The 27,561-nt window shown below is 43.5% G+C and overlaps 2 protein-coding genes across 6 annotated transcripts in view; both read left to right on the top strand.

The window, feature by feature from the left end:
• Window positions 1–23,101, top strand: part of Atf7 (activating transcription factor 7) — a gene marked incomplete at its 5' end in the record, with an annotated part of 92,070 nt that extends 68,969 nt beyond the window's left edge. For 3 of the 4 annotated variants that reach the window (NM_001434685.1, NM_001434686.1, NM_001434684.1), the window contains 9 exon segments: window positions 3,175–3,312; window positions 5,229–5,386; window positions 6,733–6,832; window positions 7,340–7,453; window positions 8,056–8,208; window positions 10,026–10,223; window positions 13,383–13,491; window positions 17,251–22,544; window positions 22,581–23,101. In NM_001434685.1, coding sequence (NP_001421614.1) covers window positions 3,175–3,312; window positions 5,229–5,386; window positions 6,733–6,832; window positions 7,340–7,453; window positions 8,056–8,208; window positions 10,026–10,223; window positions 13,383–13,491; window positions 17,251–17,468 — 1,188 coding nt within the window. In that variant the 3' untranslated portion in view covers window positions 17,469–22,544; window positions 22,581–23,101. 4 annotated transcript variants of the gene reach the window in all.
• Window positions 23,102–24,294: 1,193 nt separating this feature from the next.
• Npff (neuropeptide FF-amide peptide precursor) lies at window positions 24,295–27,375 on the top strand. 2 transcript variants are annotated; one of them, XM_087558867.1, is made up of 4 exons: window positions 24,295–25,434; window positions 26,515–26,700; window positions 26,946–27,085; window positions 27,188–27,375. In XM_087558867.1, exons 2-4 carry the CDS (start codon window positions 26,599–26,601, stop codon window positions 27,288–27,290), a joined length of 345 nt encoding a protein of 114 aa, XP_087414993.1. In that variant the 5' UTR covers window positions 24,295–25,434; window positions 26,515–26,598; the 3' UTR covers window positions 27,291–27,375. The 2 variants fall into 2 exon arrangements, with proteins under 2 accessions (XP_087414993.1, NP_072108.1); NM_022586.1 differs by lacking the exon at window positions 24,295–25,434 and having other exon boundaries at window positions 26,586–26,700.
• Window positions 27,376–27,561: the final 186 nt, after the last annotated feature.

The raw sequence follows: 27,561 nt of genomic DNA, 5'->3' as shown, positions 1-27,561 counted from the left end.
CCTTCATCTTATTTTTTTGATACAGGATCTAAAACTGAACCTGGTGTTTGCATTTTGAGCTAGAGTAGTTGGCTAGCAAGTCTCCAGGATCTTCCGATCTCTACCCACTAGAGTTGTGCTGGGATTACCAATTCCTGCTGCCATGATTAGCCTTTGGGTATTGGACTGTCAAAATCAGTTCTTTTGACTTTTTTTTTTTTTTTCCGGAGCTGGGGACTGAACCCAGGGCCTTGCGCTTGCTAGGCAAGCGCTCTACCACTGAGCTAAATCCCCAACCCCTTTAAGATTTATTTATTTCATGTATATGAATACACTGTTCAGACACCTTGGAAGAGGGCATTGGATCTCATTACAGATGGTTGTGAGCCACCATGTGGTTGCTGGGATTTGAACTCAGGACCTCTGGAAGAGCAATCAGTGCTCTTAACCGCTGAGCCATCTCTCCAGCCCAGTTCTTTTGACTTTTACGGAAAGCCTTTAACTCCTGACCCATCCTCCGAGCCCCAACTCACTTTTGAAATCAGGAAACTCAGTAGCATGTGTTTGTGTTTCTTTGGGACTGATGTTCTGTTCATGAAATAAGTCTTCCTATATAGTCCTGACTGGCCTCGAACTCACTGAATAACTCAGGCTAGTCTTAAACTTGAGGTAATTTGCTTACCATACATATTTTTTTTTCTTTTTTTCAGAGCTGGGGACTGAACCCAGGGCCTTGCACTTGCTAGGCAAGCACTCTACCACTGAGCTAAATCCCCAACCCCTATTTTATTTTTTATGTTTGTGTCTTCAAGTGTGTGTACATGTTTGTGAGTGTATGTATGTGTGTGTGAGTATGTGTCTGTGTGTGTACATGCGTGTGAGTATGTGTCTATGTGTACATGTGTGTATTTGTGTCTATGTGGTGTGTGTATGTATATGTATGTGTATGTATGTGTGTATATGTGTGTGTGCACATGCACATGTACAGGAATTCATATGCATGCATATGTACATGTCATGGCCTATATGTGGAAGTCCAGACAGGAGTCACTTCTATGTATGGGTTTTGGGGAACTGACCTCTTGTCATCAAGCTTGTTCCTTTTATACACTAAGTCTTCTCCATGACCCACAACCTCTTTTTGTTACTGTTTTGAGAGAGGTACTTGCTATGTAGCCCAGGCTGGCCTGGAACTCTGTATCTAGCCTAAGCTATCCTCAAGTTCTTTTATATGTCAGCCTTCCAAGTGCTGGAAGTGCAGTTATGCACCACCATGCCAGGATGGCAAATTCTGTAAAGCAAATTCAACAAAAGTAGCTTTCCTGGGCAGGCAAGATGCAGCGAAAGACACTTGCCACCAAACTGACAATCCAAGTCTGATCTTAGGCCCACACAGTGAAAGGATAACTGGAGCTAAAGAGTCGACTCACCAGGTAAGAGCATTTGCTGCTCTTTCTATGCCCTTGATTTGATTCCTAGTCCCATTGGGGAGCTTACAACCACCTGTAACTCCAGTTTCAGGGGATCTAACACCCTCCAGGTAACTCTTTGGCACCAGGCAGACAAGTGATGCACACATGCAGGCAAACATCCTTACATAAAATAAAAATCTCAAAATAAGAAACAAAGGAGAGAACTGACTTTCAAAAGTTATCCTTCATCCTTCATATGTACTCCATAGCATACGTTTGATCACATGTATGTACATATACAAAATAAGTAAGGTGAATATATAGAATAAAAAATTTTTGAAGTTTCCTGCTTTTTGCAACTTTACCTTTCCAATCTTTTAGCTCACTTGACACTTGTGGAGCTAGTTCATGGTTGGTCAGGCCATTCTTTCCTTAGGGGGGATTCTTTGATGTTTCTGTCTGTCTGTCCAGTAGTGGTCTTTTCTTCCCACCACTGCACAGATGTAGTGGACTGTTGTCTCCAGGGGTATTTAATGAACCTGAAGCTTTCCTGAGCCACAGCTTTTATAGGCGAGATTCTAAAGGGGATTTGTTTTTTTCATAGAGACCTCTCTTCCCATCAATGTGTTGTCTTCAGAGATCTCAGAATTTAGAGCTAAATTGGCTCTGACATATTAGCATTGTAGAAAAACTGAGACAGAAATTAAGATTCTTTGATGTTTCTTACCCTTGTGAGATGGAACAGATCATTACTACCTCTTTAGTACAGTGCAGTACACTGAATTAGTTTGCTGCTCAGGCTTCCAGAGATTAAGGTAGCAAGTGATGGTGCACATCTATCATCCTAGCACTTGAGACATGAAGGCAAAAAGATCATGAGTTCAAGACCAGCCTAAGCAACATAGTTGAGACCATGTCTGGTGTTGGGAGAAGAGCAAAAGAAGTAGGAAGAAACTCACCTTTCATCAAGAGCCTAGAATATAGGAAGAAAAGAACAAAGGATCCATTTTGACATGAAATTGAGCTGCCAGGCCAACCCTCTTGTCATGGTGTGGTGTCAGGGTTGCTGTCTCAGATGGTTTACTATTCCCCGCAAAGCTATTTACAGCTCTAGTTGGTCAGGTAGTTACACTTCTGCCAGGAAAGTTCTTTACTTCTAGTTTCTTCAGTACTACCTCTAAGACCAAGTTCTAATTTCTTTTATTGATGGGATGATCGCCCCTTCTTTGTTATCCCCAAATCTTGTCCCTGGAGTTTCTAGCCGTGTGCACTAAACAGACTGTGATCACCGTCTAGCATGGCAAGTTCCCCAGAAAAGATCTTTCTTATTTTGTTTGTAGTACTTTAATCCTTAGTTAATCATCTATTGCTTTTGCTCACTGGTTAACCGAGCATTCTGGTTGGCAGAGGAAGTGTTCACAGCTCTGCAGTGGCCAACAGAGCTGGTTGGGAATTGACTGGTACTTGATTCAGAAGTCCTTTTACTTTGCTGAGAAAAAAATTATATATGTAATATTTGCATAGGTTTAAGTGACATTTATTTATGTTTTTAGGCACTATAAGTACTTGCTTGTAGCTGATATTACCTTCATTTTGTAGTTAGGGAATAGAAGCTCCAAGAAGATACAGTGACTAGACCAGAGTCTATCTAAATCATGAGTCCATATTTCTGTGGCACTTGCAGTTCAGTGTTTTGTCCAAGGCCTAACTCCGTGAAGCACATGCCCTCATCTAAGCACTAGCATCATGAACCTAAACTCTGTTTACTCTTTTTTCCTAACAGAGTGCTGCTGGGCCTCTAGACATGTCTCTGCCTTCTACACCAGACATCAAAGTCAAGGAGGAAGAGCCAGTGGAGGTGGACTCATCACCCCCCGACAGTCCTGCTTCCTGCCCCTGCTCCCCGCCACTGAAAGACAAGGTAAAGTTCTCTCCCAGGAGTCTTCCCAAGTGTTAATTTTGATCATGAGTGGTGTGAGAAGGATTGATTGGATTCAAAGGAATAACTGTTTCTCCTCCCCATTCATTTCTTTTCTCTCCTTCCTTCCTTCTTTCCTTCCTTCCTTCCTTCCTTCTTTCCGTCCCTCCTTTCTTCCTTCCTTGACAGCATCTCATCTCTGCAGCCCAGACTGGACTTGAACTCAGCCTCCTGCCCTAGTCTCCAAAGTACTGGGATTGTGGGTACATACACATAGTTTGAAAGGAATCTTAACTACTTAAGCATTGTGTATAAATTACACATATTCAGACATCCATCAATCTCACTTCCAACTCTAAAATAGAAGAAAGATTAGTCCGTATTTGTACCAACAGAAATGAGTAAGAATTTTCATAGAAATTTTATTCATTAAAAAAAAGTGTTTGGGAGCTCGAAAGAAAGTTTAGCGGGTAAAAGTTCTTGCCATATAAGCATGTGAACCCAGGCTCAAATCCAGAAAACCTAGGCAAACACTACCCAGGCACAGTGCTCCTACTATAAGAAGCAGGTACAGATAGGTTAAAAAAAATACCCTTGCATGCTACATACTTGGTGTTCACAGTGGCAAAACAAGAGCCCCTTTCTCAAAATATGGTAGAAGGGAGGACCAAACCCAGTGGTTGTCCTCTTACCTCCACATGTGTGCTGTGGTATATACATGACTACACTTGCATACAAACATATACATATCACATACATACTAAGATTAAAAGGAAGAATGAAAACATTCCAAGTATCAGTCAACCAAAACCATGAATAGTAAGTTATGAGAGGCTGGTGGTGTTAACTCAGGGATAGCATTTGCCTAGTATTCACAGTGACCTGGATTCCATCCCAGCAACAACACATATTTCTCAAGTGGAGTGTGATACATGTGTACTGACTGGGCTGAGGGTGAAGCTCAGTGACAGAAGATCTGTGTCTGAGTTAGGGCTCTGTTGCTGTGAAGAGTCACCATGACCACAGCAACTCTTACAAAAAAAACATTTATTTGGGAGTTCTACATCTTGATCCACAGGCAGAGCTTAGGCATAGGAGACCTCAGAGCTCACCTACACAGTGGCACTTCCTCCAACAAAGCTACACCTACACCAATAATGCCCAAACTCCTAATTGTGCCGGTCCCTATGTCCAAGCTTGAAACACATGAATCTATAGGATCAGACCTATTCAAATCATCACAACCTACCTGTCCTGTGTAAGACTAGGCTCAACCCTGAGTACCACAAAAGGAGGAGAGAGAGGGAGGGGGAGGATAGAACACCATCTTTCTTGGCTTCAAATTTGACTTAAGTTCTCAAAGCTACCTTTTTCATAATCATTAGCGATCTCCCTCCCTCCCCTTTTCTATAGACAGTTAAGTTCTGGAGAGTGTCTAGAGATGTTTTCAAGGCCTGTGTGGCCACCAACTGCCTGAGATCCTAGTTAGTTAACAGTGAGAAGCATGAGTTTTATTTCAGTCTGATAGCTGTTTGAGGTTCTGTCAGCCTTGTTTCATGAAGTCTATTGAAAACACTGGATTGTCCCCTCACAGCATACCTTCCTTTTTCTCAGTTGTAGGTCAAAGGACACTTCATCAGGAACAGGAAGTCCCTAGAATTCACATGCTACTATAGTGTCATATGGTATAGTGTAGCTCCAAAGATTTCAAATGATTTTCCAGTTGTCATCTCATTGGTATAGCCATCATTTCTGACATGTTCTCAAATCATCATTCCTGCTGATTGGGTGAGGTGTGGGTGATGATTGTGATGGAATTGGGTCACAATTACTTGTAATGCTCTTTCAATAAAGTTACTGTGTATTTCCCTATACACAGTTCTTAAAACATTCTGTGGTTTCCTGTCTCCTCACCCTAGGAAGTTGCCACAAAACCTGTTGTGATCTCTACCCCTACACCCACCATCGTACGTCCTGGCTCCCTGCCTCTGCACTTAGGTTATGATCCACTTCATCCAACTCTTCCTTCCCCAACCTCTGTCATCACACAGGCTCCACCATCCAACAGGCAAATAGGGTAAGTACAGAGAATAGAGAAAACAGCGAAACCCCAATTTTCCTTTTTTTCAAAGATTCGTTTTTATTTTATTTTAAAATTATGTATAGGTATGACTTCCTGAGGGTGTTGCACATAAGTACAGGTGTCCTTAGAAGCCAGGGGCATTGTTAGATGCCTATGAGCTGGACTTGCTGCCCCATGTGGGTACCATTAACTGAACTGACCTTCTGCAGTATAAGGAAAACCATCTTATTTATTCAGTTCTTCTGAATCTTTTTCTACCTTTTGAAATCATTTGATAAAAATGGAAACTTTTGTTGTTGTTGTTCTCAGATTTGTTGTTGTTTTGAGACATGGTCCTTCTAAGGCTCCAGGGCTGGCCTCAAATTCTCATTGTTCTGCTTCTGCCTCCTGAGTTCTGGGATTGATACTGAAGCTGGCTCCAGGAATTTATTCTTACATACCCAAGAAAATGAGTTCTTGGAATTATTTCCTAAAATAAAATATTTTATTTGCTGGTGGAGATGTTTGTTTGTTTGTTTGTTTGTTTGTTTGTTTGTTTGTTTTTTCCGGAGCTGAGGACCGAATCCAGGGCCTTGCGCTTGCTAGGCAAGTGCTCTACCACTGAGCTAAATCCCCAACCCCAGAGATGTTTAATCATCACAAATTTCTAATAGAGTTAGCTTACAGCCATTGAATTCAATTAATTTGAAAGGTATAACGGTTTTACTAGACTGTGGAGCTAGAAATGTAGCTCAGTAGAGGACTTTCCCAGTAAAGGCCCTTTTAAACCCCAGCACCAGAAAGCCACCAAGGCTCTACAGGATTAAGGCAAGTAGACTAGGGCTGATGTGTTCTAAAGCACTTCTGTTTAATCCCTAGAAAACAGACTGTCATTTCTCCATCTGCTTTTCCATGTTCAAGAGGATGTCAAAAATTCTCTGATTATAGAAAGAAGGCAAAGGGGCAAAGCTGTGATATTTGGGGGCTGGAAAGATGGCTTAGCAGTCACAGAGGTCACAGAGGTCCTAAGTACAATTCCCAGCAACCACACAGTGGCTCACAGCCATCTGTAATGGGATATGATGTCCTCTTTGGTGTGTCTGAAGACAGTGTTTTTGTATATACTCATGTACATAAAATAAATAAATACATCTTTAAAAAAATATTGTGGGGGTTGTTTAGCTCAGTGGTAGAGCACTTGCCTAGGAAGCGCAAGGCCCTGGGTTCGGTCCCCAGCTCCGAAAAAAAGAACCAAAAAGTAAATAAATAAATAAATAAATAAATAAATAAATAAATAAATAAATAAATAAATAAATAAAAATAAAAAAATATTGTGATATTTCATTTCATTTCTCCTGCAGATCTCCTACTGGCTCCCTCCCTCTCGTCATGCATCTTGCTAATGGACAGACCATGCCAATGCTGCCAGGGCCTCCAGTACAGATGCCTTCTGTTATTTCGGTGAGCTTTATAGTTGGGGTAGCCAAATCTACCAGCACACTGATTCCTCTCTTCCACCTGAATGATCATAACCACAGGACCCCCAGGGATATGTGGGCCTGGACTGTATTAGTTGTGTGTGGCAGTGTGCCCAAACTCTTCACTAACCTCTGCCAGTGCAACACTGTGAAGCACTAGACAAAGATTCATCTGGACAGTTGGCTTCTAGTCAAGGGGTTATTTTGCCAACCTGCTGACTGGTTGACTTCACTCAGCCCATAGCTTCTCCTGCACCGCTCACCTCTTTCCTGAAGACACACCCTCAGTCTTTCCCACAGAAAAGGATTGAAGAAGGAGGTTCCTTACTCTGTGGCACTCCTTAGGAAAGATATTTCCCAGGCTATCTCTGCATGTCCTGTGTGAGCAGATTATACAGAACAGGCCCTGACATGCCACTCTAAAAAACACTTCATTTGGGGAAAACCAATACTACTATGTCTCCTGATTTTGGTCCTTCTCTTGATTTAGCTGGCCAGACCTGTTTCCATGGTGCCCAACATTCCTGGTATACCTGGCCCACCAGTTAACAATAGTGGCTCTATTTCTCCCTCTGGCCACCCTATGCCGTCAGAAGCCAAAATGGTGAGTACATCCTAACCTGGAGTACTTCTAAATGTTGGCCTTCTAAAAGAAGTAGTATCAGTCTAGATTTTTCAAGTGAACTGAGCAAAGGAACCTTCTGAGGTTTGCATATCTAAAGATATTCTGCTATGGGGTTGGAAAGACGCTGATTTCTAAGTCTCCTGTCCCCACCCTTACAGCCTGGCACAGGCCATGGCACAGAAAGAAGCAGCACAGATTGTTGGGAATAGAACACTTGCCATTTCAGTGCCAGGATAACAGATGGAGGGGGTGAGTGGGCAGGGGAGCTGGCCAAGTGGTGAATAGCTGTGTAACTAGCATATGGCCAGGTTCCAGGAGAGAGCTTTCATGTGGGACCTATTGCTTCCACAAGCCCCAGTCCCCAGCTGTGCCCAGGATAATAGCCAGGGAACAAGAGTAGGCATTTTAGGGATCCAGGTGGGCACTTTTCTCTCCCTGTCATTTTCTTTTAGTTCCTCTGTTAAGAAAAAATTGGGGCAAGAATTTTAACTGGAAGATCAGTAATACAATCAATGTAAGTCCATTCTTCCTATCCTTGGCAGAACCTCACTCTTGCCTCCCTATATAATCTTTCCACACAGAGACTAAAAGCCACATTGACCCACCAAGTTTCTTCAATCAATGGAGGTTGTGGAATGGTGGTAGGCACTGCAAGCACCATGGTGACAGCCCGTCCAGAGCAGAACCAGATCCTCATCCAGCACCCGGATGCCCCATCCCCTGCCCAGCCACAGGTCAGTTGTGCCCTTGGATGAGCACTCTAGGTGTGTCGCCCCAATTCTTTATGTTTTATCTGTTTTCAAGAATCATGAGATGAGAAAAGAATAAATTTAGCTTTCTGGGTAACCAGCTATTTTGATAGGTTGATTCATTCATTACTTACCTATCTTTGTGTTAGACATAAATGCAAACAGCTTGAGTTGTGCAGAGCTATTTCAGGAGAGACCTCTGTATCTCCTACTTATCTGTGAAGTCGTAACAAAAAAGTCATCCGATTAGATTTTATGGCATAAGAATAGATTAGGGGGGACTGGAGAGATGGCTCAGCAGTTCAGATCTGCATGAACTTCAGAGGGCCTGAGTTTAATTCACAGCAACCACATTGGTGACTCATAACCATCAATAATGTAATCTGATGCTTTCTTCTGGTACTCATACATTAAATAAATAAATAAATAAATAAATAAATAAATAAATCTTTACAAAGAAAAGAATATATTGATACTGAGACTAGAGAGAAGGCTCAGCAGTTAAGAGCACTGAATGTTCTTCCAAAGGACCTGGGTTCAATTCCCAGCATGGCAGCTCACTACGGTCTATAACTGTAGTCCCACAGGATTCCATAATGTCTTCTGATGTACAATATACATGTAGACAAAATATCCATATATATAAATAATCTTTTTAAAATATCTTAATACAATATATTGTTATAGTAATAAAATAGATGGTTCACTAAAAAGTAAGAAAACACATACACAAAAAGATCTTCTCATTACCAATCCACTAGTCCCTTTTCATCACAGAAATGAAAATTTTAAAAAAAATTTTCTTTAAGCTGGAGGAGGTCCCAGTTAGTTGCCCAATCTCTTCTCAACAAGGTCTCCATTTTAATATAATTCTTCAGGAACTGAATAGCTCCAGTTCTCATAATTGTCTCCACTGGACAGGTGACAGCAACCTGAGATTGGTTTCTAGAATTACATTCATTGCCTTGTCTCTGTTTTACTGATGTCACCACCTGCTTCATCAGCTACCACCACATGCCCAGACATTTCATGGCCATATGCTGCCTTAAACCTTGGCCAGCACCATGAGCTTTCATTTGTGTGTCTTCACAGAAGCTAGAGCGTCCCACCATTCTGAACCACTCACTCCGCAAAGCCAGCAGTTCTGCTCACAGTAAAGCACCAGCCTTTGCCTATCTGCATGTGGTACTGGGAGGATTGGGAAGAGGCGGAAGGCAGAGTAAGAAGCTAACAGACGTACATAGTGATAGGACCTGGTGTGATTCCAGATCTTTCCCAGATCTGACTAATCTACCTAACTCAGGTTTTCCCATCAAGTACTTCTCTGTTCTGCCAAACGACAAAGTTCAAAGTTTGTGCCTGCAAATCCCAGCACTCTGGATGCCTAAGCAGAAGGACCAAAAATCAGAGTCTGCTTGGACTATATAATAAAACTGTTCAAAGTCAAAAGAAAAAGGGAAAAAGTATTGTCTTAATTAGGGTTTTACAGCTGTGAACAGACACCATGACCAAGGCAAGTCTTATAAAGTACATTTAATTGGGCTGGCTTACAGGTACAGTCCATTATCATCAAGGTTCATAAGGGAGCAGGGCAGCATCCAGGCAGACATGGTGCAGGAGGAGCTGAGAGTTCTACATCTTCATCTGAAGGCTGCTAGTGGAAGACTGACTTCCAGGCAGCTAGGGTGAGGGTCTTAAAGCCCACGCCCACAGTGACACACCTGCTCCACACCTTCTAAAAGTGCCACTCCCTGGGCCAAGCATAGACAAGCCTCACACGTATTCTTCCTTCTGGGCAACAGGTGTCTCCAGCTCAGCCCACCCCTAGCACAGGGGGACGGCGTCGGCGCACAGTGGATGAAGATCCAGATGAGCGGCGGCAGCGATTTTTAGAGCGGAACAGAGCTGCAGCCTCCCGATGCCGCCAAAAGCGAAAGCTGTGGGTCTCCTCCCTGGAAAAGAAGGCAGAAGAACTTACTTCTCAGAACATTCAGCTGAGTGTGAGTGGGACTGGGTGACTGTTGGGATTGTGGAGTGTGGTGAGCAAGGCTGAACCTTAACAGTGCAGCAACAGAACAGAGGATGGGCACTCTTTAATTAGGTAAGACCCAGAAGTGTAAAGCATCCCATAATAGTCAGAACTGAAACCTCTCCCCTAGCAATTGAGAAGGAGACTATCTCCTCCCAGATCTGCCACTAGCACAAGACCCATTTGGGATTTGAGGATGTAACTCAGACAGAATGCTACCAGTTGGAAGATTGGAGAAAAGGCGAGAGTAGAGGCATAGACCCATCTGGATGAAGCAAATCAGGTTAAGAACCCCAGGGTATGCTCTGTCAAATCATCCACAGAATCTGACAGGAATTAGAGAACACCTAATGAAAAATGTGTTTACTTGGGCTAGAGAGATGGCTCAGCGGTTAAGAGTACTAAATGTTCTTCCAGAGGGCCTGGGTTCAGTTCCCAGCACCCACATGGCAGCTCACAACTGTCTGTAACTCCAAAATCTGACACCTCACACAGACATACATGAAGGCAAAACACCAATGAACATAAAATACAAAGTTAAATTTAAAAAATTTACTCTAGCTATTGTACGTGTCTTAGTTAGGGTTTCTATTGCTGTTAACAGAAGAGACAATATGACCACAGCAACACTTTTTTTGCCTTTTGGTTTTTGAAACAGGGTTTCATTGTATAGCCCTGGCTGCCCTGGAATTTATTCTGTAGACAAGATTGGCCTTGAACTTACAGAGACCTGCCTACCTCTGCCCTCTAAGTGCTGGGATTAAGACTATAGCAACTTGGGGGTTTGGGATTTAGCTCAGTGGTAGAGCGCTTGCCTAGGAAGCGCAAGGCCCTGGGTTTGGTCCCCAGCTCCGAAAAAAAGAACCAAAAAAAAAAAAAAAAAAAAAAAAAGACTATAGCAACTTTTATAAAGAAAAACATTTAACTAGGGCTAGCTTACAGGTTTCAGAGGTTTAGTCCATTATCATCATGGTGGAAAATAAGGACGCACACAGGCAGATTCTGGAGAAGGAACTGAGAGTTCTGCATCTGGATAGTCAGGCAGCAGAAGAAGACTGTGAGCCACCAGACCTGGCTTGAGCTTCTGAAACCTCAAAACCTGCCCTCAGGGACACACTTCCTCCAACAAAGCCATTCCTACTCTAACAAGGCCACACCTTTTAATAGTGCCCTATGAGCCTATGGAGGCCATTTTTATTCAAACACCAAAGTAGGTTAAAGAAAGAAAAAAGGGAGAGAAAAAAAAAACCATAAGCACAAACAGAACAATTAAAATCCATGCGTTCTTTCTTGTGAATATTATTTTCCCTTACTCTGTTTTGTCTTGGAAGTATTTATGTGTCAGTAAGAAGATTCAGTAGGTAAAGTCACCTGCCATCAAGCCTGACAACCTGAGTTCTACCCTTGGAATCCACAAGGTGGAAGGAGAGAAGTTGTCCTTTGACCTCTAAACATGCACAGTGTGGCATGTATGTCCCACCCACGTACATACATATGCACATGATATATAATATACACACAATAAATAAAGTATATTTTAAAAGGGATCAGCACTGATGGCTCAGTGGCAAAATGCTTACCACTAAAACTGATGACCTGAATTTAATTTTCAGATCCCACAACTTGTCCTTTGATTTACACACACACACACACACACACACACACACACACACACACACACACTGTGATATGCACATGTGCACACACACAAAATAAATTTGTTTTTTTCAATTTTTGACAATTTCATACCTGTATATAGTATATCTTGTTCACATTCATGGCAACTTCACTTTTCTAATTATTAAATATTTCATTACAAAGGTACTAGATGAATAAATTTCTTTCCTCTCAAACTCACATATAGGGTGAGAACAAAGTTCCTTAATTTACCTTCCCAGTAACAGTCCCATTACCTTCCCAGTAACAGTCCATTACCTTCCCAGTAACAGTCCCATTACGGGGTGGGGGATTTAGCTCAGTGGTAGAGCGCTTAAGGCCCTGGGTTCGGTCCCCAGCTCCGAAAAAAAAGAAAAGAAAAGAAAAGAAAAAAAAAAAAAAACAGTCCCATCACTTTCCCAGGAACAGTCCCATCACCTTCCCAGTAACAGTCCATTATCTTCCCTGTAGATAAATGGGGTACAAACCGCCAGACTCATATTTCTGAATAGTTTTTATTTCTAGTTTTTGTGTTAGAATTGGAGGGATTGAGTTGGCTTAAACATGAATGATTTAACAGTATCCCATGGAAGCCTAATGAAGGAGATGAAGGATCTACCTTGTTCTTTTAAACTACTGTATATTTCTACGTTCTGAGTGTGTTAGGTTCTTTAGATCAGTGGACACTAACACTGTTGTAATTGTTCATTAGAACAGTAGTGCTGTAGAAGACATTGCACACACTTGATTAAGTGGTTCTATTAAAAAAGATTTCTGAGACCAAGCTTGGTAATTCAAAAAAAAAAAAGAAAAAAAAGCATAGTGTTTCAGTCCTATGATCCCAGCACTTGGGAGGCAAAGGCTCTCTGTGAGTTCCTGGTCTATGACGGGAACTCCAGGTCAGCCAGGGTTATAGAGCGAGACATTGTCAAAAGAAATGAACAACAAAAACAGATTTCTAGAAGCACACTTTCTTCTTAGTCAGAGGCCCTCACATTGTTAGTTTCAGAATAATCAGATTTATCCCAGGTAACAGTCATTTCTCTTTTCGTGTTATAAGTCTGTACTTTTCACTGTAGGCAGTTTCTGTCATTGACTTCATGACTGTCCTGGCCCTAAGAAGACTTGCCAGATCATGTCCTAATTTGGGGAGGAAAATCTAGACAGCATTCTGTCTGTGCTCAACATTAGGACAATTCTAAAGTTAATATTACAATAAATGGTTTGCTATAGATAGCAGAAAAAATTCTAATAAGTTTGATATAACCAACAGCCATTAGTAGTCCAAGAATAAAAGATGAGTTTTTGGTTTTGGTTTTTCAAGACAAGGGTTTATTTCTCTCTGTAACAGCCCTAGTTGTCCTGGAACTTGGTTTGTGGACCAGTTAGAATTAAAGGCATGCACCACCACACCCCAATTGCTTTTTTATTTTAGTGAATTTTCCTAATACTCTTTACTTCTCTCTCTCTTTAGAATGAAGTCACATTACTACGCAATGAGGTGGCTCAGTTGAAACAGCTACTGTTAGCTCATAAAGACTGCCCAGTCACTGCACTACAGAAAAAGACTCAAGGCTACCTAGGTGAGTGATTCATAACCTAAGCAAAATCAGTCAGTTGGTAAATCACAGGTACTGAGTATCTTAGCTTAAAATATATATATATATATATATATATATATTTTTTTTTTTTAAATCTGTAATCCTAGTAAGCAAGAGGATCAGTAGTTCAAGGTCTTCAATTATAGCCAAAGTTTGAGGCAAGCCTGAGCTGCATGAAACTTTCTTTCAAATAAAAAAATAAAGCTTTGACAGTAGTGCAGAGTTACCTATAACCACTGGAGAGAAGGAGTAGCATGCAGTATTTCTTGAATGTTTTATTTAAGTGCTATACTGTTTTCACAGTTCCCCCATGAAGTAGCCATTCCATCTATAAGTGAGAAAACTACTCAGATTAGATCACTTATCCAAGTCAAACAGTAGGAAAGTGGGGTTGGGGATTTAGCTCAGTGGTAGAGCGCTTGCCTAGGAAGCGCAAGGCCCTGGGTTCGGTCCCCAGCTCCGGGAAAAAAAAAAAAAAAAAAAAAAAAAACAGTAGGAAAGTGGTAGAGGTCTTTTAATCCCAAAGACTGTCTTGGCCTAGAGAGCAGATGAACAGCAGCAAATGATGCTGCTTAGAAACTGAAAAGTTGGGACTTGAGGGAAGATTTCATCTTTCCAATGATAGCCCAGTCTTGGTTTCAATTTGTAATTAGAGATTTCTACAAAATTGTGCTCAGCATTAATAGTGTTACAAAATATATATGACAATGAAAAATTTGTTATAGATAATTAAAACTAATAATTGCTAGTTTTCCTTTACATATTAAATAAATACATAGAAATACTGAATATAGCAAATAATTTTTTCACTAGTTGCCTTTATCATTTCAGAGATGTAAAATATTTCTCAGAGATTCTGAGAAAAAAATTAAGAATCTTTATTAAATTATTTATTTAAATGTTAATGTGTACTTCCAGGTGTGTTGATTTGTTAAGTAAGTACTGACCGAATTGTTGTTCTGTGCCAGGCACATCCTGGGTGTCACAGGAACCAAACAAGTTAGGTTAGATCTGCGTCCCTGAAGATCTTGTATTTTAGTTTGTAAGACAGACTTTTTAAAAAGGCGAGATATGTGGTTTGTGGTAAATGTAAAAAAAGAAGATGATGCAGCTGGGGTATGGAGAGATTGCTCAGGGGATCAGGGCATTTACTGCTCTTGCAGAAGACCTGCATTCAGTTTCCAGCACCCATAACTATCTATAACTGCAGTTCTAGGTGTCTGAGATCCTCTTCTGGCCATCTCAGGCACCAAGCATGTACATGGTTCATGGATGTACGTGTGGCTCTGGCTGCCCTGGAACTCTATATGTAGATCAGGCTGGCCTTGGCTCATAGAGATATGCTTGCCTCTGCCTCCAAAGTGCTAGGATTAAAAGCATATACAGTCAAACACAGCATAAATCTTATTATTATAATAATAATAATAATAACAACAACAACAACAACAACAACAACAACAACAACAACAACAACAATATAGCTGGAAATGGTGCTATAAGAATTCAATCCCGGGCTGGGGATTTAGCTCAGTGGTAGAGCGCTTACCTGGGAAGTGCAAGGCCCTGGGTTCGGTCCCCAGCTCCGAAAAAAAAAAAAAAAGAACCAAAAAAAAAAAAGAATTCAATCCCTGCACCCAGAAGACTGAGACAGGAGGTTCATGAATTCAAGCCCATCCTGAGAAACCTTGTCTCAAAAGTACAAACAAAAAGAGAAGGAAGAGAAGGGTTAGGCTTGGTGGTCCACACCTGGAATCCCAGCACTCAAGAGACAGAAGTTGGAGGATTACTGCAAGTTCAAGGCCAATCTGACCTACATCATGAATTCTGGCACTGCCATATACATAGTGAGACCTGCCTCAAACACAGACCATGTGCAATATGAAGGATCCCATCCTCTGCTGGAGACAGCAGGGGTGCACAAGCAGAAAGTAAGGCAGTGTACCTAGATCAACTATTTTAGATCCTGTTCATGGGCTAAAGAGGGTAAGGACTGAGTGTTCTTCAGTGTACAATCAATATATAGTTTTCTACTCAGTCCTTATAATAATTCTTATTAGTGGTGAGTCCATTAAACTACTTACTACAACAAAGATGTGTTTAATCACTACTTTGTGACAACCACATTATAGAGGTACTTGACATAAGACATTGTCTCTACCTCTCAAAGATTCATTGGGTCATTGTGAACCTGTGACTGAGAAGGGACAGATATATCAGTCAAGGACCTCTGGACCGGGAGCTTCTGCTGTGTACCCCAGTGTCCTTACATGTAAACGGTGCTTAGTACGTGTCTGCAGAGTAAGTGAATACATGCTCTGAAAGCACAGGTAACAAGACAGTTTCCTGGGGGTAACAAGAAAGTGTTTACTGAGGCAGCAGTATTTGAATTCTCTTGAATCCATTTGAAAGATGACTCAGATATTCATCAAGAGGTCAACACCCCAAACTCAGACATGGTGATACACACAAGTGTAATCAGAGCTCTCGGGGTGAGAATTTGAGGCCAGCTTGGGCTACATGAGATACCATCACAAAAAAGACAAAACAAAACAATACACTTACTGGAAATTTTTCCCTAATTCCATACATCTCTGTTGAAGCAGCTATACAGACTAACATTTAATAAAACTTGACTAGCAACCATTACCTTTGTATGCAGCTGAGATGTGTAAATGTCAGTAAAATGTTATTGTCACTTTAGATAGAATGGTATAACCTGTAATAAGTATTTTATATAATCAGTACATGGCTAATTGATAGGAGGCTTACAGACTTTATATGTGTACATGTTTATATCTGTTTTCTGAATCTTGGCTACTTATAGTGTCATTTGATTGTAACTTGGTATTTAATGGACTTACATATAGTGCCAACTACATGCTAAAGGAACATTCTTTAAAATGGAATGGTTTAATTCCTTTGAAAATTAATAGAAGCAGATTAAGGAATCTATTTTAAATTACTTTTGCAAATGGTGGGATGGCTTACCAGGCTTAACAGGTGAAGGTACTTGATGCCTGATGAGCTGAGTTTGATCTAAGAGAACAGAGTCCTGAGAGTTCTCATCTGATCTCCACATGCATGCTTTGGCATGTGTGTGACCATACACACATACATACATGCATGCATACATATACACACATACATATACACATACACCCATACACACACATACATGCATACACACACATACATGCATACACACACATACATGCATGCATACACACACACACACACACACAAATGTAAAGAAACAGAAAAGATATTCATTTTCTTCTACAAACAGAGCAGGTTCAAAAATAATTTTAGATGACTCTGAATTATCTCTAGTCTATCCTCACCTTCAGGTAGTCTTTGTTGACCTCTGGAGCCAGTGGGTCACAGGTCACATCACTTTAAGTCTTTCTTGGAGGGAACAAGCAGCTTTCACTATGGTGATGATTGAGGCTTTACCCACCTAGAGTGTAAACACAAGCCCCAGGAGAGCCTCCCTATCACAGTGTAGTAAATATGATGCTGTGCCTGGCTTCTGGCTCAGATCTTAGGTTTTGTGTCAGAACTTATTATTTTTCAGGCCATTCATGACTTGAGGTCAGAATTCTGGAAAATTGTCTCCAAAAAGAAAGATGAAATTAATTTTCCTTTGTATTCTTTGTGATTATGACAAAGAAGAGTCCTTTCTGTTCCTCTGTCCTATTTTCTAACCACTTGCTCTCTACTGTTTGCCCTCCTTCCTGGCAGAAAGTCCCAAGGAAAGCTCAGAGCCAACGGGTTCTCCAGCCCCAGTGATTCAGCACAGTTCCGCAACAGCCCCTAGCAATGGCCTTAGTGTTCGATCTGCAGCTGAAGCTGTGGCCACCTCGGTCCTCACTCAGATGGCCAGCCAAAGGACAGAACTGAGCATGCCCATACAGTCACATGTGATCATGACCCCACAGTCACAGTCTGCGGGCAGATGATGCCTCCCATGATGGAGAGGTCCCCAGCCAGAGCTCGCCAGCCTGAGCCAAAAGAGAGATCAACTTATCCCTCCTGTCTGCCTTGGAATTGGCAGTATGGAGAGGGAGAAATTGTGTGTTGTGAGTATGGACAGATGTGGGGCTTTTCTCTTTAGCCACATGATCATGTACGATTAACACCTGTACAACGGGCTTTTGGCCCCAAAGCCACATAGATCATCCCCCAAGGGTAGGGTTTCTTATGATCCTACAACCAAAGGCCTTTCCACATGGTCTGAGCAATCACCCCAGCCCTGATGCATGTGTGCCTCTCTTAACACTAACCCTTGCACTTGTAGGTTTGGGGTTTCTCAGTGTCCTCTCCTCCCCTTGAGCTGTGGCTGATACCTTCTTATCTCTTACTAGCATGCCACTTCCTGCCAGATAGAGGGAGACGAGATTTGATGGCGTGTTACTTGCTGTCCCATCCCCAGCCACCCCATGCACTCAGGACTTTGTCCCCAACAGCTGCTTATTTGTCTCTTCCCCTTCTAAGCGACAGTGAAAACACTCACTTGTTGAGAATGTAATGCATTTAATGTGTGAGGTAGCAGTGCTTCCCGCCTCTTCCCTGGGCTCTACTCCTGTCTGCTACCAAAAACAAACACAGACAGAAAAAGCAAAACTCTGAGAGTTTGAATCATTTTTCAGTTCCAAATCTATCGGTACCTCATTTCGTCTCTTGACTTTCCTTAGTCTAGTGGTGGGGTCTTTCCTACTTCCCCACTCTGCCTTGGAAACCTCATCTTGTGGCCTTATTGTTAGTGGCAATGAAAAGGGAGAGAGCCGGGGATCTAACTGGGCCTCCCTGTCTCCTTCCCTACCCTCCAGTTCTAATCATCAGGGCAGACAGGAACAGTGTAACTTAAACTTGTTCCATCAGGTTACTGGATTAACTGATTCTTTTATGTTTTACAAGAGTTTACTGGCCAAAGTCTACATATTGTCATCTTTGGTCACCTGTGCTCCTGCCTCTCCACCCTGCTTCCCTGTCCATGTCACTGCCTGTTTCCACTAGAATTTCTTTAGCTCAGCCCTCCTCAGAGTTGTCAGACAGAAGCTGCCTTCATTCTCTGTCCCTCCTGCAGCTCTCAGCCTCCCTTCTTTCCTAAGGTATGTCTTGTACCCACCAGTGTCCAGCACTCTCCCAGCTACCTTCTCTTTTTTTCACCTGGTTCTTGGCTGACCCACTAGGTGTCTCTAGTACTGAAATCTTGTTGAACTTGTCCATGGTACAGGCTCCAGGGCTCTGAAGCATCATGATTGAGATCATGGGTGCTTTTGACGTAAAACTGAGTGGAGATAGGAGGTGTACATTTTCCTATGTATAATCTCAGCAGAGCACTCAGGATTCAGCCTGTCTGTGAGATTGCTGTCTGTGGCTGTTGACTGCCCTTATTTCATGGGTTACAGAGAGAAAGATGTACCCCTCCTCTTCCTCATCTTTCCTTGGCTCTGAGCTATGCAGGCTCTTCCAGAGCCAGAGGCCTGTGGATAGATAGGTCAGCTTTAATAGCTCTTGAGTTGAGAATCCTCCCCGTTGTCCTAGAACCACCTTGTGCCATCTGCTCAAGCCTAGAGTCCTCTTTTCTAGCTCCATCTTAACTATGCAGAATAACTGTTTGCTTCCTTTTTTTGTCTTCCAAAATTCACTGTCATGGAGGGATGAGGAAATGTTGTAGCTTATATGATTATTTCTTCAGTTTAGACTAGTGAACCCATCCTGTGATGTACTTGTATGTTTTATGTAGATTTCCCTCCTGTTCTTTAGAGTCAGTGCTGAACAGGCTATACCCAGTAAAAATAGGAGCTGGTTTTATAGTCTTCTACCACAGGGACTTAGCAGGAACAGCCCCTGAGGTGACCAGGCTAGCAAATGTCACAGCAGATGGTTGAGGGCAGGTTACCATCTCCAGGGGTTTCACTTGGCGTTAGAAACTTACAGCCATAGTTTGAGCTCAGTACTTCTTTAGATGGCTGCTTCCTGGGATTTTTTATTTTTTTTATTTTTTGTCTTCTTTCCCACTTATGAATTTTGTTTCTTTCTTTTTTTTTTTTTTAATTGTCTTGACTGCCCAGTAGCAGCCTTACACTAAAGCATGGCTGAGCTTAGAGCTCCCAAGGGGTCTTAGCAGACCCTTAGCTATTTCTCTTCCTCCGTCAGTCAAGTGTCTAAGTCGGGGTAACCTACCAGCCTGTCCTGGGTCTCATGTCTAGTATATGTGGAGGTTCTTTTCCAGTTTCTTAACCCTCATGTCTGCTTCTCTTGAGTCTTTGTTTTCTTAGCAGGAACTTAGTACTGGGGACCTGAATGATGCAGGGCACCACCAGAACCATCGTAGGAAAGCAGCACTGAAATTAGGCACAGCAGGACAACCCCAGATGCCTCAGTAGTTGGTTTTCAGTTTCAGAAAGCAAAGCAGCTGCTCATGCTGCAGCTTCCCTTACAGTCAAGGGAGACGGTACCTGCACTGTCATCACTGTCAGTGGTCACCGCCTTGACCAATGCCTTCCACACTTACCTGAACCAGAACCAGATACTATAGAGGGTATCAATTAACCCTTTTTGACATCTGTGATGTGTCATAGAGGGTTCTCTGGTCATGTCTACTTGGGGTTCTATATGCCTCTTGTGTTTGGATGTCAATTCCTGTCTCTAGGTTTAGGAAATTTTGTGATATAATTTCATTAAATAATTTGACTAATTCCTTTTGAATTTATCTCAGATTCTCCTTCTTCCCAGTGGGTTCTGAGGTCTTTAAGTATATCCCAAGCTTCTTGAAAATACTGGTCATGCGCTCTCACTCTCTCTCTCTCTCTCCCTCTCTCCCTCCCCCCCCCCCGTGTGTGTGTGTGTGTGTGTGTGTGTGTGTGTGTGTGTGTGTGTGTGTGTGTGTGTGTGTTGGCTCAACTTTGTGCTCCTCTGCAGAACTGCATGGTCTTATCTCTTGGGGAGGCTTTTCACTTGGTTGTTTCTTTCATGTTAATTTCTGTCTCGTTCCTTTTCCATGTTTGAATGCCCTCACTAAAATCTCCCTCCATGTATCTGACTTTCTCCTCCAACTTACCTACTGTTTTGTTCATTTAGGAGGTTTTATATACAGTCCCTAGTTCACTCATGTGTATTTGAGACTTCTACTCTGAATTCTTTCTCAGACATCTCAGTACCTTTGGTTTTCATTAGGAGAGGTTTGTAGTGTGTCCTGGTCCGCTGTTGGCCCATGTTCTTTGTCCTCTATGGTGTTTTGTACATCAGTCAGGATGGATATGTCCTCCAGTTTTAACTCTTCTTCCCCAACTCTGTTTTGTTTTATGTAATTGAGCCCTTCTTCAGAGCTCTATCAGGAAGGAGCTGAGAGCGATGTCTTAGACCCATGAGTGGTCAGAGGCCTGGTCTGTGCTCTTACCGCCCACTCCATATAACACAGAGTGTTCAGAGTTCCAGTGCCAGGAAGCCTCCCAAAACACAGGGAGAGCTAGAAAGGACATGGCTCCTTCACTCCCTTCCTGTTGGCTGAATACGCCAAATCTGTCCACCTCTTTCCTCCACTCCTGTCCATGGTTATAAACAGCAGACCACATATTAAAGGGAGCTGTGCTGGTGAACCTTGCCTCCTGCCTGCCTTTCCTCTCCCATCTCCTCAGGGACCTGCCCTCCAGTACAGTCATCCTGAGAGATATAACTATACTTTTTACAGCCTGAACCACCAAAGAGACACAACACACAATTCTTCCTCTGGCTTCTGAGAGGCTCCTTAAAGGTGCTAACTCCTGAGATCACTCTCCCCAGTGTGTCCCCTTTCATAACTGTCTTCCCATCCTCAGAACACATTTCCAATAATATTATCGATTGTACCCACCAAAAAGAAATATGTACTTCTTTTGAAAAGAAAATGGTAGTCTGTCTAGACTCATCTTGCAGCTATGCCACACAGGCCTTTGTTGATGTGCTTTCTCCTCTTTAGACATGTTTGACCAGGGTGGGAGCTGTGGTAGGATAGGACTGGTGAGGATCCTAAGACCTATCAGAAGACCCCACCCCACTCCAGTCCAACTAGACATTCTTCCTACAGAGTCTGTTTCTGTCTATATACATGCACATGCACATGCACATGCACAGACAAATCTCCTACTCCACCAGAGTGGTGACCACAGGAATGAGCTCAGTGCTTGCTGGCCACATCCCCACCTTCTGCACCTTTAAGGTAAAATCCTACGCTAGAATGAACAAAGGCTTGTGAAAGTAGGGCAGATTAAGGCAGCTTATATCCTTGTAGGTGCAAGTTTCTATTTCAGCTACTAGATGTTTTGGTTTTGTTTTGTTTTTTAGAGCTGGTAGGCTATAAGCCAGCTATAAGGCATTAGTTGTTAAGTAGCTGTGAGCACTGTTTCCTTGACTTCACCTTAGGGCAGTTGCTTTCAGAACATGGTCCAGGAGCAACAGTAGCAGCAACATCACCTAGAGAGCTTGCTAGAAATGCACACTCTTTGTCATCCCAACCTCCTGAGTTGGCCACTCTGAAGGTGAGCTTTAACTAGCAGTCTCTGCTGCTGGTCCATACTAATGTGTGAGCATCCCTAGAAGACAGACTGGGAACATCTTAGCTCTGTGGTGACACGGATTACTTTAAATGCCTTTTCTGCCTTAGAAATGATGTTTTCCCTTCCCTCCACTTCCATTAAAACAGCCACCAACAATATCACTCACCTCAAATTTTTGGTCTTCCTTCTAGTCTTAAGCTCTAAAACATTTGCCTGTATTGGTCTGGGCAGAACTTACTCTTATTTCCTTGCAGGCTACTAGTTGTGCATTCTTGGTGACATTAACCAGCAGGAAGGCCAGGAGTGGTGGTGGCCCAAGCCTTTGATCCCAGCACTTGTGAGGGAAGTGAGGGAAGCAGATCTCTTTGTGGTCAAGACCAGCCTGGTCTACAGAGGGAGTTCAAAGCCAATCATAGCTATGCACTGAGATCCTGTCTCAAAACAAACAAAATCAGCAGAGCCTTAGTTGTCCATTCTTTCCTCTGCGCGCGTGCGCGCACGCACACACACACACACACACACACACACACACACACACACACACACACACACACACACACACACACACACACACATCTCTTGCAGGAAGATTAGCCTCCAACCCAACAGTGGAGCCTTCTGCATCCTGATAGAGTGTATGTTGAGAAGAAAGCCATGTGTATCTATGAATATATCTCTCCTGTATCCTTTGACTTGTAGCAATACCTCTCCATCCTCAAGGAGCTCAACCTAGGCTGGGTCTCCCCAGGCCCCAGTGGTAGACTCTGATGGGTGGGAGGATACAGTGCTCTGGGCTGTTTTGTTACAAAAGTGTCTTCTGTCCTTTCCCCCCACCCAATTCAGCATGAACCCTGTGAGCAGGCTCTCACAATCTCCTGGGGCGGGGCTGAGGCAGGGGCTTTCAGCTCTTCTCCATAACCATCCCTTCTTCCTTCCCCCATGCCATTTAGCAGTTATCACCCAGCCTTGCCTTCTCCCTCCATCCTTTGCCCTGACATATACTGTGCCTTATTTATGCTGCAAATATAACATTAAACTATCAAGAGAATCACTGGTATGTTTGGTGCTTCCCTGCGCAGACTCATGGGGCCCACTGGTCACTCCTAGAGACTCACTAAGCTTTCATGTCTGACAATCCTCCCCCTTCCAGTTCTTAGGGCATAAATAGCAAGTTCTCCTCTTTGCTTTCTGTAAGTAACATGGTGTTAGAGAAGGCACAGAGTTCAGACCTTTAAACCCCTCAGAACGTAAGCATGACAAAAACACTGACCAGAAAACTTAATGTGTGCTCCTTGTACTGGGAGTATCTGAACATCCGGACCCCCTTCTCTTTCAGTGTTTTATGCTCACCCTCTTCCAACAATTGAAAGGAAGAAAAAGTCCTACTCCCAAGAGACTTGAGAGAGTACAAAGAGGCAGACAAAATCAAGCTTTCTCTAGAGAAAAGAAGGAAGAGCTGGTGAGATGGCTCAGTGGTTAAGAGCAAAAACTGTTCTTGCCTCAAAAGATCCAAGTTTGGTTCCGATGTAGGCTGGCTTACCACCACCCTTAACTTCCAGTCACAAGAGATCTGGTGCCCTCTTCTGGCCCCCACAGGCACTGCACTCATCTGCATAACCCCTTCCCCTACACATATGCATAATTAAAAAGCAAAAAAATTAAAAAGAAAAAGCCTGGAAACTCGAGGCAAACTTTGTAAAAGCAGATAAAAGCTCACAGAACAGGTAATTATTGGGGTGAGGAAGACAGACAGGTGAGCGCCACTGATTCTTCGAGTATCTATGTCTTCCTGTATATTCCACTAAAAGTGGAAACCACCAGTGAGACAGACTGAAGAACCTGACAAAAGACAGAACAGGTACCTCTAAGGTTTCCTGGTAGAACAGATATACCCTGTTGGTGTTTGGTGAAGGACTAGAGCCTCCTTAGGAAATGGAAACACTGTTGTTGGCCCTCACTGCGTGGGGCTGGCAAGATGGCTCAGCAATAAAGACACTTACTGCCAAACCTGAAGCCTGAGCTTGATCCCGGACACATGTGGTGGAAGGAGAGAACTGGCAAGCTGTTCTCTGAGCTCCACATGTGCTCTGTGGAGCATGTGTCTCACCTTTGCCCCAGGGAAATGAATAAATGAAAAAGTGGTGGTGGGAGCACATAGTGAGTCCAAGAAAGAACATCACTAAAAGCTGAGACCAAGAGGACTGGACAGACGGCTCAGTGGTTAAGAGTACCTGCTGTTCCTCTAGAGGACTTGGGTTCATTTCCAGTCAGGTGGCTCACGTCTGGAATTCCATCTCCAGAGTGTCAGACTCTGGACTGGCCTCCCCAGGCACATGCTCTTGCAGACATACAATTTTAAAAAAAAAATTGAGACAGGGTTTCTCTGTGTAGCTCTAACTGTCATGTAACTCACTCTGTAGACCAGGCTGGCCTTGAACTCGGAGATCAGCCCTGCCTCCCAAGTGCTGTCGTTAAAGGCATATGTCACCATAGCCCTGCTGAGATCCTGCATTTAAATAAGTAAGTCTGGAAGGTGATAAATAAGGCTAAGTCTGGAAGATGAGAATCCTAATGCAAGACAATGTAACAGGTTAGAAAGATTAATTTTTGTTGAGGTTAGAGGTGCCTGCTCTACAAGTTAGAAGTGAAGCAGCTTCTCTATGAATGTAGCTTCAGCAACGTTGGTACTCAGGCAGCAGTGCAGTGAGGAGTAGCTGCCCTGTGCACACGCAGCAAGACCGCTGTACACTCGGTCCATTTGCTCTTCATGGCAGCCTCTTGTGACAGGGGTCAGACTGGGTACTATGACACACACCTTTAATCCCAGCACCTGGGAGGCTGAGGCATCCTGCTCTACAAAGTAAATTCTAGGCCAGCCAAGGCTAAATAGTGACACCTGATACACACACACACACACACACAGAGTGGAGACGCAGATAGGGAGAGAAGCCAAGAAGACCCACAACAAAAAGCAGCAGTGAACCATTGTAACTATAATGCATGATAGCAAGTTCTATGGGAAATCATGAGACAAAGCTTACATACAGGTCCACCCAAGCCTGGATGTATTATTGTATTCTAGAACATCGGATAGAAACCTGATCTAGGTTTCCCTATGCAGTATAGCACCTGACTAGCATACATAAGGCTCCTCATTTTGATTTAATCCCCAAGAAAGAGATTTTAAAATGCCACTTATCCACAAACCTAAAATATAAGTTGGTTCCAATCAAGTACTTCCTTGTTGAGCAAAGATGTGGTCTCCAAGCGTGAGGGGTTTTTACTTATGGACTGAGAGATGTTCTAAGACTTCATTGAACAAGCTAAGACCTCTGGTACAGGCCACCAAGAAGCTCAAGCCCACTCAGCACTGTCTCTGGAAATGGTAAGTTCCCCAGGACTGGAGTGGGAGGAAGACAAAAGGAATCACAGTTGACATTTCAAAAACACCAGGTCTGTGCTTTTTTACAAAATGCATCCCAAATGCTTCTCCTAGCAAGTAAATCATTTTACTGTTCCCATATGTGAGGAAAAGTATGAGTAGCTTGCTTTGCTCATGGGCTAGAACCCTGACATGGTCCTTCTGTTTAGGCTAGAGACATGGTACACTGGCACCTGCATTTGCAAGTGAGGTTGGGACTAGCTCCTGTGAAGGACCCTTCCCTGACCTAGAGTGGTTCATTCCCTAAAGCAGGAACCTAGTCACCAGCTCCAGTAGTATACTAGAACCAGAACCAGGCAGAGGCCGTGCTGACCTGAGGGAACTGAAACAATGTATCAATTCCTGCCTGGAAAGACCCCTGCCCTGAAGTCCTCCTAGGCAAGATCCTTGGAAAAAGAAATGGCCAGATGTGGCAGTGAAGAGTAGTGGCCACAAGGTGGCAGCAGAGTTTCAGCTGTGGAGGCCCATTCCACAGCTAAGGTGGGCCTAGCCACAAAATGTGCAAGCCACCTCTACTCAGTAAGGTTCTAACAAGGGTCTCCTAGCTCTCACTTAACTATCCACGGGCAAATCTTAAAAGTGGTGAACCCACATTTAACCTCACTAGAAGCAATGGGAATTGAAATGTCTGTGGTCCTGACTACCTGTTCCTGGCAGGACATGGGACCAAGCTGGGTCATACTAGCCTGCTCTCAACCCTAGTTCCTTCCCATCCAGGACATAATGCTCAATCCTGACAGGAGTTTCTTCAGTCAGGAACAAGAGGTGATCAATTGAAGCTTCTCCAACCTGTTGAAGGATTGGAGGTTCTTGTAAGGCTCCTCCAGGGCCTAGCTCTGACAAACTGTCTGCAATTAATAATGCTTCCTGAGCTCTGGAGACAAGATTTATGCATCTAATAAAGTCTATAACTCCAGGCTCATGCTGGGGGTAGAGAACTGAGAGCAGAAAGTCTCCAGGGCGGTATGGGAGGGGGTCCCAGGTGGCTCTTAATAGAGCCATGCATTTCCATTGCCTGTCTAGATTTCCCCCAGGCTGCTGATGAGGTGGGGGTAGGGGACATCAGGTATAAGAAGCCCGTGTGCCACGGAGGAGGCAGATGGCAGCATGGATTCCAAGTGGGCTGCTGTGCTGCTGCTACTGCTGCTGCTGAGGAACTGGGGCCACGCTGAAGAGGCAGGGAGCTGGGGTGAAGACCAAGTCTTTGCAGTGAGTGAGCGTCCTGCTGCCCCCCACCCACCCACCCACCCACCCACCCACCTCCCCTCCCCAGCTGGAACTTTTAATACAGGGTTGATGTTCCCCAGGCTGCTAAGGTCTTCAAGAAGCCTGGCTTCTAACAGGGAAATGGCTTCTCAGCCCATGCAAGTTTCCCCCAGAAACCATTCTTTCCTTCCATGTCTTCAGTGTGCGAGACATTGCCATGTTCCTGCCCTGCTACTCTCTCATCACAGGAAGAAGATAAGGGACCCCACCCATCACAGTATGCCCACACTCCAGACAGGATCCAGACTCCTGGGTCCCTCATGCGTGTTCTGCTCCAGGCCATGGAGAGACCTAGAAGGAACCCAGCCTTCTTGTTTCAGCCCCAGAGGTGAGTTCCAAAAGGCAGAGGCTGGGAAGGGAGGAGGGCAGAGGAAGATGTGAGGGAAGGTGAGATACAGGGAGTGCCGACTAAAGATGAATCTCTCCTAAGGTTTGGCAGAAATGCTTGGGGGCCCTGGAGCAAGGAGCAGCTAAGTCCCCAGGCTAGAGAGTTCTGGAGCCTGGCCGCTCCTCAGCGCTTTGGGAAGAAGTAACATCATCTGCTGTGATATGTCTGCATGCAAAATCACTTCCCCACATTCCATGTGTGCCCCCAAATAAAGTGGTCTGGCTTCTGCATCTGTGTTTGGACAAGACTCTCAGGGAACGGGTGGGAGCCCAAGAGCAATAGTTATAGCCTCCTTTACCTCCACTCAATCAGTCTCCAGCCATTCTGCTGGAGGGTCCCCAAGGCTACTGCACCTTGCCTCCTGCCTGTAGCAAAAAGAATGGGGTTCAGAAGGAGAACAAACACTGTGTATTCCT

Source organism: Rattus norvegicus, chromosome 7 (genome assembly GCF_021556685.1).
Source record: "Rattus norvegicus strain SHRSP/BbbUtx chromosome 7, alternate assembly SHRSP_T2T, whole genome shotgun sequence".
NCBI lineage: Eukaryota > Metazoa > Chordata > Mammalia > Rodentia > Muridae > Rattus > Rattus norvegicus.
This window is presented reverse-complemented; position numbering and strand designations above follow the sequence as displayed.

What these genes read in the sequence shown, in the direction of transcription:
- Npff (XM_087558867.1), top strand. Translation starts at nt 26,599, where the DNA reads ATGGATTCCAAGTGGGCTGCTGTGCTGCTGCTACTGCTGCTGCTGAGG. An exon ending in GTGAAGACCAAGTCTTTGCA is followed by an intron (nt 26,701 to 26,945) that starts GTGAGTGAGCGT and finishes CTCTCATCACAG; the next exon opens with GAAGAAGATAAGGGACCCCA. An exon ending in TTCTTGTTTCAGCCCCAGAG is followed by an intron (nt 27,086 to 27,187) that starts GTGAGTTCCAAA and finishes ATCTCTCCTAAG; the next exon opens with GTTTGGCAGAAATGCTTGGG.